Source organism: Apteryx mantelli, chromosome 1, assembly GCF_036417845.1.
Source record: "Apteryx mantelli isolate bAptMan1 chromosome 1, bAptMan1.hap1, whole genome shotgun sequence".
In the NCBI taxonomy this organism is placed as follows: domain Eukaryota; kingdom Metazoa; phylum Chordata; class Aves; order Apterygiformes; family Apterygidae; genus Apteryx; species Apteryx mantelli.
Window position 1 is genome coordinate 93716323 of NC_089978.1, and position 16165 is coordinate 93732487.

Below are 16165 nucleotides of genomic sequence, written 5' to 3' on the forward strand. Positions count from 1 at the left end.
TATGCTAAAAACAAACAAACAAGCAGAACAAACCAACCTTCGACTCCCCTCCGTTTCAAGGGGGAGAAGAATTTTTAGATTCAGAGGGTCTCAAGTACTTGTATCTCAAATCATTTTTCCATATTGAATACAGCAGGTATTGCAGGAAATTATTAGAAATGATTAAAATCTTGTTGATTACAATTTTCCTTTCTGAGAGCTATACATTACACAACACTTCAGCACATTTAATAAAATCCATTCCACATGCTTAAGAATGTACTTATTAGGGACTGTTTTAAATAGAAGTGCCCTCCTAAAGCACAATATGTGAATGCATATGAAATCATGCAAATGAGTCTACACATGAGTATGTGTTTGCCCTCAAGCTATGAAGTTCAGTCCTGAGACTTATTTATAACTATTATCATTTCTTTCTTAAAAAAAAAAAAAAGTGTTTTTTTCTCCAAACTTAATAAAATCAATTGGGGCTGATAATGGGTAAGTGATTACTTTAGTTCTCTACATCTGGGCATCTGTAACTCTAACACAGTTAACTACCATACTAAGTAAAAGTAAATTGAAAAAATGAAATCTAGGACAACAAAGCTAAACACAGCATTTGGATTTTTGGCCCACATTAATTTGCAATATTGCTCACTTCAGATCACTAACAGTTCCCTAATGGCACATTTTTATCCTTTCATTAGATATACACCTTTCTGTTGTTATGTTAAATATAATGCAGTAATAAATGCCATAGCCCTTTGTAAAATAAAAGAGAAGCCAAATATATTATGTTGAATGATAGCTATCTACACCTTACTGAAGCAGATTCTTCAGTTTTATTGACACTCAAAAGATTGATGTCTATTAATACCTTCATCTTCTAGCAAGACAGAGAACTGTTTTAATTCAGGTTCCCAAATGAATATTATCTGTGGAAGAGAACTGCAGTAGAAAGAACTTTCAGCCAATAGATTTTTGAACAGCAACAAACAGAAATGAAATACTTAAAGATCTGTACAATCAGAGGCGGAAGGAAAAGAAAAAGGTAGGTTTTTCTCTTTTTCGAAGTAGCATTTAAGATAGAACATGTGAAAAAAATCACACACATGATCTAAAGATTTTTCTGAAGTGTTCGAAACTAGTAACTGCTAATAAGCCATTAAAAAGAAACAATACCCCCCTCCGCCCCAAAACCCAATAAACTACAAGGCAAAAATAAGTGAAAATGTTAAGGAAGTATAGTTTTAAATTCTAACAATGCAATTTTATAACTTGATAAAGTATTTTTTTTAATCAGAACAACTGAATATCCATCTTGTCGATTTGCCTTTGGCACCATTCCTTGTGTCCCACTCTTTAGAAAATGTGAGGGCCTTGGAAGCAACCAATAAAAAATGAACGTTAACTTATCATACCAAGATTAGTTTTCACTTTGCAAGTTAAAATGAGAGCGTACTTTTGTATTATAAAACCATAGAGCTTACCTTTGCACCCAATTCATTATACTGCAACTTCAAAGCTGTAAGTCTTTCATCCAGTTCTTTTGGGTTCTCTGTCTGCTGCTTTTGAACAATCTGTCTTCCAGTTTTTATCACTGTTTCCACTTCAGACTTCACCTCACTCAGGCTTTTATATAATTTCTAATCAAATCAGAATATGAAACAGAAGCACCACAATTAAAATAAGTAAAAGGGAAAAGACTATGGAAGCTATTATACAGATGCACTAGAATTCTTCACATTGTTTGCTTTATAAAAGCACCATCATGCAAGACTGAGCACCTTTAACTGCTGTTAGAAAGCTAGTGGAGTTCAGATTGCTCATCACATGCCAGGTGTGTGACCTAAAGACCAAAACAACCCAGACCAAATATATACAAGTAAATGTTTAGAAGACAAATTAATCACAGCTTCTAAATCAGAATCCAAATTAATAGATTCAGAGCAGTTTACCACTACTAATATTGGTTTAAAAAACACGTCCACAGAATCAACGGCAGAAGTGTTATTACAGACAAGAAAATACAGGCCATCACTAATTGTGATAACATATGATAAAGGTTGTTTTCAAACTGATTTAGATAATGCAATACTTAACAATAGATGTCTTCTGTCATCTCATACAGCTTGCTGGATATAGTTAAATTATACATAACCACTAAACTCACTTTAATAAGAAATCTATAAGTTTTTCATACTACTCATTGGAGCCTGGTAGGATAGAGGTCTTTCTCTATATGTACTGAGTTTAACCTTGTTTACAAAATTAAATAACTAAAAATCTACATGAAAAAGTAACAAATTTAAGTCAAAATATATTAAATAACTCACTACATGTTCCTTTAGTATTTCAATAGCTAAGCAGAAAATCAGGGCCAAACAGCTGTTCAGCAAGCACTGGCATGCAAGCAATCTGTAAGCACAATACAAACTGCCTAATATTTCAAAAGAGTGATACTAAGAAAAAGGTAAGCATTGTCCTTTCTTTCCATATGCAGAAAGTCTGAATATGACAACTGCATTTAAACCTATAACTTGGTATCCCAGGCCATTTAGTATGCACATAAATGCCCACATTAACTTTGATATAAGCAGTGCAGAAGTTGAACTTATATTTCTATTTAATTTAAAATTGAATTCTGCTGTGACACAGAAATGCCAGTGAACTTCACATTGGAAGAAGACTCCACAGAAATACAGAGTATCCATTATCACATAGGTAGGTGAAGAATGGCAAATATGAAGCTGTTGAGAAGTTTTATTGTTGAGCTGTCTAGCTTAACTCTGTGTTCAGGCATTTTGCTGTGACATGCTGGAAATTAAACTTACTGCCTTCTACCCTTTGACAGAACTGCAAAATAAACTATACTGTACTTCTTTCATTCCTAATTTTTTGAACTTTCCTCTTAATAGCAGTATCTCACCACAGTGTAAAATCTGTGTCCAGCATGCCTAGACAGTATAGGTAAAGGCAAGACTTTTTTTCCCAGCAGATCTGACAAGAAAAAAACACACATTTTCTCTGCAATCTAAGGTTAATTAAGATGATTCTCAATATAATTATTATTTTATTATCTATTTATATACTACCTTGCAGTCCAAGGGATCTTGGGTGCCTTATATGATAAATACATTCTTCAACATTGATAAGCAGTCATCAACAAATCTGGAAGCTTGTACGATACACATTGGCCAACAACTGATGGGATAATATGACTGTTTTTTTTTAAACAGAAACATTATCAGAATCTTTAAATACAGAAAGATGCTCTAAAAACCACTATGAGGCTTCCCAAGAGTATCACAGCTACAGGGCTGCAACAACTAACTGCTGAGTGGAACTACTTTAAGTCAGTAGAGGATTTCTAAATACCATATCATTCTGATAAGAATGTGAATTTAAGGCTAATTGCATTTAAGAAAAGCCCAAGATGTAAAGAAACAGCGTCAACTTTTTCTAAACCTATTTTTTAATTTAAATTCTTACATTTAGATCCAAAAGAGCCTGAGGGAAAAAGTTGTCTTAAGGCATGCCAAAGCTCCACAAAAAGCTGCAGAAGACAAGGAGATTGTTCCTAACAATCTGATTGTCCTGATTGTTCATGTTAAAAATCTCCATTTTCCTATCGTCAAAGCACACAGCATTCATCTTTATCTCTACTTCCCTTCAGCGATAAAGGGATACAGAATTACAGAGTAATTACAGTGGTACACACAGAATTTCTTCATGTTCTTTAGGACATATTCAGGCTTTCTTTCGCTCTTGTAGCTTAAACAAGTTACAGCATGGCATCTCACGGAAGCTCTAATGAGGGTACTCTAGGTTTCTCCTTTATGTCTGGGGTTTCCTGGCTAGAATAGATTTCATGCATTGCAACATCTCTTCTGGCTACATCATGGAGTCCTGTGACTGTATCGTATTGTGGAAAATATGGCCCATCCAGGGAAATAAACTCAAATGCAAGATGGAGGGGGGAATTAGAAAAGGGATCTTGACATACTCTTATATAGTGAAAGGGCATGATCACTATTTAAAACTTGACTGAAATGCAAAATGTTTTGATATCTAAATTTTTTCAGTTTCATGAATAGCTGATATTTTGTTTCTCATCCTGAAATCTGGGCAACATTATGTAATATTTAGCGTTCTCCACATAATTCCATATTTCCAAACATTTTCACTCATTTAATTAGTATTCCATGCTTCTGAGAGTGTCTTTACCATGACACGAGAACAGAGAATACTATACAGAAAGGAAAAAGTTACTATAAGACTAGAAAATATGTTAGAGCTATTTCACCATCTTATTATAGCTTTGCAAACTTTAAAATTGAATAGAATTTTAAGTGGACAATGTCCTTCTAATCTCATTTCCATGAAAGGAAAGAAGTGGGACAATAAGGTTAACACCTTCTCTCTAACCCCTCTCCATAAACATGTCCAAATTTAAAAAGGTTCCTGTAATTTTCATCGCACGACTTTGCTCTTAAATCTCTCTCAGAACTTCTTCTAATAATTCCCAAAGAAATACTGAAAACATCATTAAAGATATTTTAAATTTGAAGGACAGAATAGGTAGGAAACTAATAGAAAAACAGGATCTTTATATATTCACCATGCAATGATCCAACTGTGATTGCACCACTTCCTGCTCAACACTTTTCGTCTCCAACTTGGGCACTTGCAATTTCACTTCATCTAAAATCCTTTTACATTCTTGCAGACGCTGTTCGAAATTGGCTGGCTTCTGGAACAAGCGAAACTTCATGGACACATCCTGCAGCTTTTTCTGAAAAGCAAGCATGGGTGAGTAGTAAAAGTGAAATTAAATCAATATTGAAGAGAAGTCTTAGATGAGTTTCAGAATGCTGATAATCCATTATCAATTGGTACAGTTTCTCATTCTATATTTAAAGAACCAAAATCTTTAGGGGAAAATATCAGCTGCAGAGAATCTTAGTTTCCACAGGAGGAGGGAAATTCTCACCTCATCAAGGACACGGGATGCAGCAGAGCACATAAACTCATCTGAAGAAAGGAAGAATGTACATATTTTCCAATATACAAAATGTTGGCGGGGGGTGGAGAGAGGTTTAATGGCTTGAGCACAGTACAAAGAAGAGTTCAAGAGTGAAGAGAGCTCATCGTTCTTGGTGATAGAGAGCTCATGAGCTCTCTACCATGATGCTGCTTCGTGATATAAGGAGTAAATCTTTTAGTCCCTCAGTGAAACACAACTAAAGTTTCTTGGCAGTAAGTAGGTCTGGCACAAAAACTGAGATTTAAAGTATAGAATGGATCTCAATTTTCATTTCAAAAGCCATAACCTGGAGAAAAAGAAAGTAATTTGAAGGCAGTAAAATCTGTGACAAGCATGGTTTCTAATTTCACAGTTTTCACAATTCATTATCGTTGTCAACTAATTATATTGCTCGCTTATACGATCTCTACCTCAGGGGAGGGGAAATAATAAAAAATAAAGGAAAGAAAAGGCATTTTAATTATTGACAGGACTAAGAACTCATGTCCTTATAGGAGTACACAGCAAACTTCCAGTAGGATATGCCTTCCTACAGTTTGAAAAGTAGAATATCACCAAGAAACAGACAAATAATTAATTAAGAACTCAGCATTTGCAAACACACTTGTGATTTTTTTTTTTCTTCTAATCCTGGACACTTCATACCAATAAGTTTGTTATCTGTACTACATAAACTGAGAAAAACTATAGCAAGGAACATAATTAGCCTACATATAGAAATATATGGCATTAGTAAAAATCAGCTTAGCCTTTGAAAAGGGAAATCATGCCTCTCACGTCTATTAGAGTTCTTTGAAAGAGCCATCAATCATGTGAAGATGACAATTTTGGGTAACACAGAGTACTTAGATAACTTTCTTCTGACAATGTTCCCCCATTAAACACTTAATGAATTTGAGATCCAATGGAGTAAGAAAGGAAGTCTTTTCCTGGATAAATAATTGATTAAATGAATAAAAATAGGAAACAAAGGGTATGCATAAATGGTCTCGTTTTTCTTCAGAGTGTTTGCATATACTAAATTCATACTTAATTAGTTTTTCATCTTCTTGTGATACTTCATCTTGAGGAAGACCAAGTCTTCTGGGAAGCTTGCAATGCCCCATCAGTATCCGTTACAATTTGTGTTGGTCAATACATTAAAAATGATCCAGAAAGGAGGGAGAATGGAGATATTAATGCTAGAAAAAATGAATGCCATATGTGAAGAGACACTGAAGGATTGCACAGTCCTGAGGGACTGGATGAAAAAAAAAAGGCAAATGGTACTCAATTCTGCCAAAAATTAAGTAAAGCATCGCAGAAAACAAACAAAACTTTATCTACAACAAGCAGGTTCTAAATTATCTGTTAGCACTCTCAGTTGAGTTTATAATAGATAACTGTAATAGCTATAATATATACTTATATTTATCTCAGGAAGTTCTAAGAAAACACCAGCTCAATACTTAAAAGCAGCCAAAAAAGCAAAGCAAGTATTCGGAATGATTAGGAAACAAATGAAGAACAAAAAATAAAATACCTGTCACTGTATAAAATCCATTGTATAAAACTATATAGAGCCTGAATACTGTGTGCAGTTTTGATCCCTTCTTCTCAAAATATGTGTTGTAAAAATAGAAAATGTGTAAAGAAGGATGACAGGACAATCAAAGATATAATCAGAGGCTTTGATATGACAACATGCTAGTCAGTCTGGAAAAGAGACAACTGAGGGGGAGTAAAATTAGTGGGATGCAAAGGGTTGAATAGCAAATGATAACTGTTTCTCAAAATGCATGAAGAAGGTGACATCAAATGAAACTCTTAGATAGGAAGTCCAAAATGAACAAAAGGAAGCATTTCTTCACATAACATACAGTTAAATTATGTAACTAACTACCAATTTATGCAAGTTCACAGAGCACTTCATAAAGACAGATCATCAGGCAAGATTTCACTTTCTTACAACACTTTTAACCTAGTAGGATTAACTAGTTCTTTCAACACCATGGCAGAAACAGATTCTTGTTTTGCTAAACTTCCTTTCCTCCCCTAGCTTTGAAGTTCAGAACCTAACTCTCAATCTACAGTAATCCAAAAAGCCAGCATAATTTTGGTCAGTGAACAGTAATTTCATGATTACATGGCAAATACTTTGTTTCAATAATTGCTGTTTATTTTCTGTCTACATAGATAGTTGGATTAATATACAATTCATATATGTCAAATAAGAAATATTTTAGTTTTTTAATTTAATTTTTTTTATTCTAAGCTTAGTGCAAAAAAGAAATGCATGCAGTATTGATTTGTAAGTAATGCTCTTCAGGAAAAGAGTAAGTAAAGACAGATCTTGTGGAATGTGATTTACCACTGAAGGTACTCCACAGTGATGCAAAATAATTCAATAGAGTTCACCAGCCTAAAACCAAACACAGTCTTTGGAACAAAGTGCTCAGCTTTCACCTTTTTTGGTTGTTGATACTTACATTCTTTATAATTATAAAGATTTACATTCATGTAAATTTGCTATTTTTTGGTTACATTTTATTCTATTTACTTAGAAAAATTTTTCACATTGACCCAACCAATCCTGTTAAAACAAAAACTAATATATATGGTCATCTAGAGAAGTCTCTTGAGGAAAAACACAATGTGCACAAAAACAGATTAAGAAACAAAGTGTACATCTAAAAAGGGTAGTGCTCCCTTGCATGCTGTTGAATTTATAAGCATTTAGATAGAAAGTCATACGATGCCTGCATTTCACTGAAGAAATATGGGCAACTTCAAAGCTCCTATAGAGACCATCAGAGGGTGAAGGAAGACAGAAAGAGAAGGAACTGCACACACATATTCTCATCAGAGAAAGGCTAGTCTTGTAGATGAGAGGAAACCTTAAAACAGTAACTTGTTCAGTTCAAATTAAATAACTTTTCAAAAAGCTGTCCTTACAGCTTGTACATTCTTCTGTGTCTCATCGTCAAAACACTCGCAAAAACCGATCTTCACAAAAAGCTTGGTAAAGTAATGTTATCCTTAATAAGGTAAAAAACGAAAGCTCAGATACCTGGAAATATCTGACAGAGATGAAGAGATGGCCTTGTTTACTGTTAATACCGTAACCAAATTCTTTGTCTTTCTCTGCCAACAAATTATGACATAGCTAATAATACTAATAACAACAATTTGTTTTGCAACCTGGTGAACTTTGGCACTCATGCCAAAAATAAAAGAAGCAAAACAGTCAAGAACCTTATACAGATTAATGAGTTAAAACCAGAATATTGCTCCAAAGTGTTAATTAAACCTTCTTCAATTTCAAACAGGTCTTTTTACATCTATTAAGCTGGATGAAATAAAACAGTAGCTAGCGTTTTAAATCAATGACTGCAATGTGCTGCTCAGCTTGGGTTTTAGTACTCTCCTTGTACCCCTTATTTACAATGTGAAATATAAATGAAGATGTGAGAAATAACTTACGGTACAAAGAAAACATTTAAATTATAGTTTTTAACTCTTAAATGCAGCTCTACCCACATTTCCAAATATTTTTAAGTCTAAATATTTTTATGCACATTAAATGGTATACCAAAAAGCTTCACTGTGGTGTCACTTGTTATAACTACAGTACATTCAAAGCTCCCCTTATATAGTGCTGCTCCTACACAGTCGATTACTTCAGCTCTGTATACTCTAGAACTGTTGCCAACTAATTAGGCAGACTATAATAAAAAACTGTCAGTAAGAAAACCTAGATGGTATGCTTTATTCACACGAATTTCCTGGATAGAAAGGAGCAGCTACAATATGAGAGATACCCTAAGAATATTTCATACTATAGTAACAGTAATACTAATGCTGTTTGTTTGCATGAGCGAAGGAAAGATGCAGGAAGTAAAATTTGCATACCTGTGCCACATCAATTTGGGAAAAAACTCTTTTTGCAGCATCTTTACCCCGTTTTCGTTTCTTCATTTCTTCCAAACTAATCTCATGGCTTGTTAATTCAGATTGTATTTTCTGTTGAAAAACAAAGACAATAACAAGAAGTGTCTGAAGAAAACGTTTATCTTGTTACGATTATTTGGAATAGTTCATTTAGAAGCATATTAAAATAAAAGCTTTACAGTATATATTGGACCATTGGAGAATATTATAAAGAGAATATTATGAAGAGAGAATATTGTTTTCTCGTTAGCTGTCCTGTAAATTATTCAGTTTAGTTTCTCTTGAACATAATAATTCCTTCTCCTGCTTGAACATATAACTGTCTGACATTGTGACAATAATGACATAATCTTGCTAAGGAAATTGTGACTAAACTGCAGACAAAAATACAGATTTCTTTCTTCTGAAGAAAGGCAACTATTTTTGTTGGAACGAAAATTGAAAAGTAATCACCGAAAAGAAAAACACAAATAGGAAAGGGTTTTGCTTTGCTATTCCTGTGTCTTGTTTCTTATTTTCACAGTGTCATTAGCAGAGTTGAGAGAATTCTGATCAAAGTATCTTCTACGTATAACAACATTTTAATCTCACAGATACTGTGTTATATCTAGGACATTATTCAATTTGTGGCATGTTACTAACCAGAATCTATCTTCAGCACCTGTAGATAGGGCAAATGCATAATGACATGTAGTACATTACTGCACTGCCTTTATCCATTTTCTAACATTTCTGTTTTTCACTTTCTGCAATCAGTATGCGATCAAATCACCACAATAAAAATATCAGCTTTGTTGGCTCATCATTATTGAACCTTATAAGAAGAAACAATTAACTTAAGCAATGCTGGATAAGACAATGCAATGGAAAACAACAAATATAATATATATTGTTATAGCATAATTCATAGTAATCCAAATAATTTTACATTGAAACTATTAGAAAACGAGAATCTGGTGTAAGTGGAACTGCTAGACAAGTACCACTAAGGACAATTGCTACACGAAAGAAATACAGGATATTTCCCCACCAGGAAAGATATTTAAGGCCTATACTCCTGCAAGAAAAAGTGATTTTAGATTTAAATTTTTTTCCTATGTTTTACAAGCATTTCTCAAATATACTCCAAACTAGCTGTAAATTTATATATACGCACAAGCATTTATCTTTATACTTGTAAAATATGAAATTTGTGTAGTTCAAAAAAGAAAAGAGGAGTATAACTTTAAAGAGTTATGCAAATGAGGAAAAGCTGTTTTCAATTGTAATTTGATTCTTTAAAGTTTGATTATAAGTAAAAATGAATATTAAATTATTTGTTAGTCACATCTTCATAGGTTGTTAATTACAAAGCTGTATACATTGTACACTCTCTACTGTACAGGGTTATTACAAGGTTATACCTTGCATACAAATGTAACATGTATGTAACAATACTAGATTTAAAGCAGTTTCTCACAAGTTGTATTAGAACTATATTCAAATACATTTTAGGAGACAAAGACTTACAAAAAAGAAAATAATTAATTAATTAAGAAAATATATTTATGAGTCTCAACTACCTAGTATTCTTTAGAGAAATAAAATATTTTTCTGTAGCAAAACATGTGTAAAAGCAAAATCAATGACAGAAAACTGACAATTTACATGAAATTTTTGATTTAAATTTATCATAATTGTACTTTTTCTACTTTTCAGAGTGAGCATTTTGACTTCTCATTGTCAAAACCATTTACTGAATGGTCAGTTACATTTGGAGCAAGTAATAGAATTTTCTAAATATGATATTTTGCTTTTGAGAAAACCAGGAAGGTCAATTGCAAGGACAATGCAATACAGGGAGAGAAGGCTTATTTAATAGTTTAGAATATTTCTTTTCTGCTTGTTTAGAATTTCCCTCTTGAAGTGTACAAGGAGTGTAAAAGGATTATTTACTGCTTGTACAGCAAATGGACCAAATTGTTGACAGTGACTCAGAATTAGTCAACTCATTTCTTGATGTATTGGAAATCAGAATTGTATATGCAAAGATTATCTGAGTCTGAATGTCATAAGAATATATTATATCACATCTGGTATTTCAACTGTGCTTCTGCCTTTAGAGCACCTCATCAATTAATTCTATTTTTGTGTTGTATTTTCCAGTTTACTTTGCCCAACCTCAGAGTCACTCTGAAAAGCATATAATTGAACAATTTTTATCTGAATAGGTCAGGACAGCACAGTAGAGATAAGAGTAGGGTTTTAATAATTAGGTATTATGGGACATTCCATGGAGATTGTTCTATCTTCCCTTTTTAAAATTGCTCTGCAGGAGAGAGATGAAGCATCACCTTCTCTGACATCAAAATATGGAGTTAGACGGAACAAGCACATTAGAGAAAAGCATGAAAGAATAGTAGAAAAGATTATAGCAAGAAAAGATTTTCTGTAATTGCCACTGCTGCTCACAGTCTCAGTAGAAAGATTAAACTGGTCCTGAATGGATACAAGATAATTTATGACACCTGTCTGTGCTCCTTTTCATTCAGTTTTGACATGACCAATTTGATATTCTTTTTTACCTATCAACCCTTTTGACTCATGAATTTATTACTCAGACTTCTAAATTTCCATAAGAAAGCACCGATTTTCTTCATTTCTACTATTGTTGCCTCTGTTCTCCTCAGTGCTTCCTGTCTATATTGTCTTTTAACAGAGAGTAAAATCTTGGCAGCCAGAACTGTCTTCCTTTCAATTCTTGCACACAGCAGCATAATGTAGGGTATGTAACTAATATATACCACTGTGCTTAAATTATTCTGTACTACAGGTTATGGAGTCTCATTTTCCACCACTCATTGTTAGGCATTCTTTTAAACCAGTTTAATAATTTGGAAAATTTATACACACACAAACATATATGTGTGTATACATATATATTTACATATACATATACATATATAAACTAAACTATATATACAAGATTAAAGGGATTGCTTTAGTATTGTAATGAGGACTACTTCTAGAGTAAAAGGATTCCAGTCTCAGGGGCATTCAATCCATTACTTCTCCCAATTACTAATCTTGATTTTAAAAAGGTGAACAGTGAAATGAAGAGAGCCTTCCTACACTGACATCAAAAAGCAGAGAATTGGCACTGTAGCTCATTCTTGAAGAGCCTTTCATACCTTAAATCAGAGAAAGGAAAGCCAAAAGAACTAACATTACTGTTCTTTCATTTAATACCTGAGATAATGTGTTACAAAGCTACCTGCAATCTAATGCATCTATAACAACATTTAAAAAAAAAGGTAATAGAGCACAAAGACAAACCTTGAACTATAAGGCTTGACTAAATGTCACCACATCAATACCTGATAACATAATTAGAGAAACAGCTGAAGTATTTACTAAAATAGAGAAATGCCAGTCTGCAATGATCAGCAAAATTAGAACAATGGAAATTAATCTGGAAAAAACCCTCAGATATTTAATTAAAAGGAAATTATTTACTTAAAATAAAAATAAAAATACCAAAACATAAGATCATACATTAAACTAATATTGTGGGACAAGGTAGCTGTAGTCTATATCTAATATGCACATATAGATTTTAGTATGATGAACACTGGAAAGACTGCACTGTGATAACAGTCCCAGTCAATGGAGTATCAGCAAATTGCCAAAAAGTCTGAAAGACATTTTGGAAAAAAAAAACAATAGAAGTATTAAAACACTGGTGAAACTGCTTTCTTAGGGCAGGTCAAGGATACTATTTTCCGCCCCAGAACTAGAGTTCACCTTGTTTATTTTGTCTGCTCTTTAAGAAGGAAGAAGTCCCTGCTGGTTCTGTTAACTTCAGGAACAGGGCAAGGCCACAAGAAGTGTATCTGATGCTCCAAATTGCCTTGATTTCAAGTTGCCAGACCTCACTGAATTTTCTTATACTGGCTGCCAGAAATTCATAATAGAGGGAAGACTTACATCGCAGTCAGCGATGACTCTACTGGCAAGGTCAGCAAATTAACAGCTTCTCAAAAGCTGTACAAATCCAGAAGAAAAAAGATTCAAATGATACGTGTACTAACACATTCCCAGTTGGAACAGGGAAGATTTATATTCTGATATCATTCGAACTTAGAATAAGCAACTAACAGGTAAAACATTTTCCATGGATGTAACACTAAAATGAGAGCGGCCAATTTCCTTGTCTGAATTTGACATATAAACTTGCACAATAAAATACAGCAAACTTCATGAATTATTGGTCATTAAACACTTGCAGCAAAAGGATGAGGTTCAAAACAAGCTGTTAGAATTAACCAAAGTTTTCCCTTCTTTCTGATCTCTTTTTCCCTTTAAAGTCCACTGCAGAAGAACAATAATTGATTGAAAATGTGTTTACTAATTAAAAACCTGATTTCTAAAACCTGTTCCTGTACAAAAGGGTTATTTCCATTCTGTGACAAGATCATAAACTGGCCAGATCCTCGGAGAGAAGCATGCCCTGTTTTCTCCACAGGAAGCTTAATGAAAGACACCAAAAGGCTTTCAATCCTAAAGCAAAGGTTTATTGAAACACCAAGTGATATATCAGAGCCAGGTAGCCCCTTAAAGAGAGGTCACTTGGATCTCTTGGATGATACACAGTAAACAGAAAGACTTTTTTTTATACCTCTCTCTGACCTTGCAGGGTTGGTCCTTTCCTCGCAAGATATTTTTCCTGTCTAGCAACTTTCCTGTCTAGTCCCTTTGCACAGGCTCTCTTAAGAAGAACGCACTATGCAAAACAGGCTTACAAAATAAACTAGGAACAAACTAAGTAGTTATACCATCTTTTAATATACCCATGCTAACCTCTTCATATTCCATATCCTCCGAAAAAATAAATCAGGCAACACTAACACTGGGCAATAAAATAGTGTTTAGTTCTCAATAACCGAAAATTACACAGCCAGACTAGCAAGTCCTTCAGCACTGAGTGGTGGTTCTAGAGACAAGGACAATTATATTAATTTCAATCTCTTCCACTGGTTGTTCTAGGAAAAGAAGTTCTAATTTTAGCATGGTACATCACTTTTCTACCATGCATTTCATTAAGATCTACCACCTAAAAAGGCTTGGAATTGCCAGCAACTCCGAGTTTTGCAGTGGTGCCCCAATAAGATGATAATATGACATGATTCAGGCATAATGGTGAACCTCTACTTGTTCTCTGCTTTTGTGTAAACTAATTCATTATGAACTCTAATATGCTAGATTACCTCTGCAATTAATGAGTCCTTCACATAACTCTTATACCAAAATTGTCTAGATACAAAGTTGCAATCCTGGCTGTGATTTGCTCATGTAGTTCACCAATAACACATCATCTCATGTGAAGACACAGAAAAAAACCCCAGTATTTACTTTTTAAGTAATTGCATATGATATATGTCTTTTCTTGAATTGCAGAGAACAGCTTGTCAGTTCCTCTTGGCATGTTAGTTTTTCTGATTTATAGTCCTGTAAATAGCATTCAGTCAGCATAGCTGAGCTCTCAAGAATGGTGCTCAGTTTAACCGCACTTTTGCTTATTTCAGTAATGGTTCAGGTATAGAATCATTATAAAATACTGAGCCTAACAGTGCTGCTCATTTACAATTTAATTGCTAGTAATTGCTAGCCAGTTCCTATCAGTTGCTAAGGAGTCAAATCTCAGTCTGATGTACAAAGGCGAGAAAAAAAAACATTTAGAGAGCATTCTGATAAGTCAGATTTTATAAATTGGAAGATCCTGATTCTAGGAAACATTAAAAAACATGTCTGAGGCAATTTCAGCACTGCTAGTGGTTACCTCTGAGATCTCTGAAAGGATGAGGAAGGTAGCAGAAGATTAGAAAAATGAAATTAAAGTACCCGTCTTTAAAAGTACAAAAAGAAAGAAAGAGAAATTGGAAATTTTAGTGTATCAAAAGCTGAATGATGTTATCAAAAGCCAGTCATGTTATACTTTTGCAAAAAAATGGAGAAAATCAAATAATCTTATATATAAAAGATACAGCCTGAAAGTTAAACAAGTAACCCTTCTACTCAGCACTGGTAAAGTCTCAAGAAGAACAGTATACCTAGTTTTGGGCACTACTTTTCAAGAAACACTAACTGAAGAGAGTGCAAAGGAGAACAGCAAATCATCAGAGGATAGAAACATGATTAATGAAGAAAGACTGAATAAACTGGACATGACAGATAGTAACCACTTAATGCAGTACAAAGTGTTCAGATGCTATGGAGATGAGTAGAGAGTAAAAAATCTATATAGTACAGAATTCTGAATATATATTCAAGCTTAATTACATAACAAAATATGAGCTTACATTTCTGAATAATGTTTACCAGCTAGTCCCTTTTTGACCACTGATATTCTACACATCGCTGAGCAAGATAATTCTCTAAATTTCCAACACAGGGAAAGTAGGTGTAAACATCTTTGACATTACACAGTTTACTAAGCAGACAATTGTGAATTCTTTGTCCTAAAGTATTAGTCTGAAGGCAATTATCCATTATTCTCATTAAGTAATTATTCTCATATTAAGGCATTATTCTCATTAAGTAAGACATCACAACTGAACAACTCTGCCATTATAGCATCATATTTACTTTGCTTTCAAACATACCACAATGATATCTTAACAACAGATTAAAAAACATTTTCACTTAGGAAATACTCAGGCATGAAGTGCATGTCGCTACACAAATCTAATTAAGGAGTTTATTGAAAAAACAGGGTATGGTATTTATTGCTTTTTTGAGAAACACAAAGTTGTTCATTTATTCTCCACATTGCATTTTATGTAAGTCTACAGGGAGAAAAACAGACAAGTTTTTTGGCACATTCAGTTATTTGTACCCTAATATAAAAAAAACAGGTCATGTCTCAGGCTAAGCAGAAGTACAAAGATGAGAGTCTCTCTCCCCTGCCAAAAGCTGTTATTTAATAATAAAGCTACAAATAATTATCTGAAAAATATTTTATCATATAAATGTAATATTTTCAGTACAGCAGTCTTGGTTTCCTCTCCGTTAAAGATCACTTGAGAAAAGTCAGCGACTGGCAAATTCCTGCGATGATGACTTCATTCCTTGTATTATGTTGGTATATTTATAGAAATGAAAGAAAGTTCAGTTGGGCCATGAGATCAAACATGCAAACAAATAATCTTTCTTCTAGAACAATTTTTT

General features: G+C 33.6%; 1 protein-coding gene across 1 annotated transcript in view; it reads right to left on the bottom strand.

The window, feature by feature from the left end:
- The window catches only part of DMD (dystrophin), a 1189181-nt gene that overhangs the window by 733399 nt on the left and 439617 nt on the right, over positions 1-16165 (bottom strand). Inside the window, exons 31-33 of the mRNA XM_067297573.1 lie at positions 8921-9031; positions 4604-4777; positions 1473-1628 (exon numbers count right to left, since the gene is read on the bottom strand). Coding sequence (XP_067153674.1) covers positions 1473-1628; positions 4604-4777; positions 8921-9031 — 441 coding nt within the window. The remainder of the gene's footprint in view (positions 1-1472; positions 1629-4603; positions 4778-8920; positions 9032-16165) is intronic.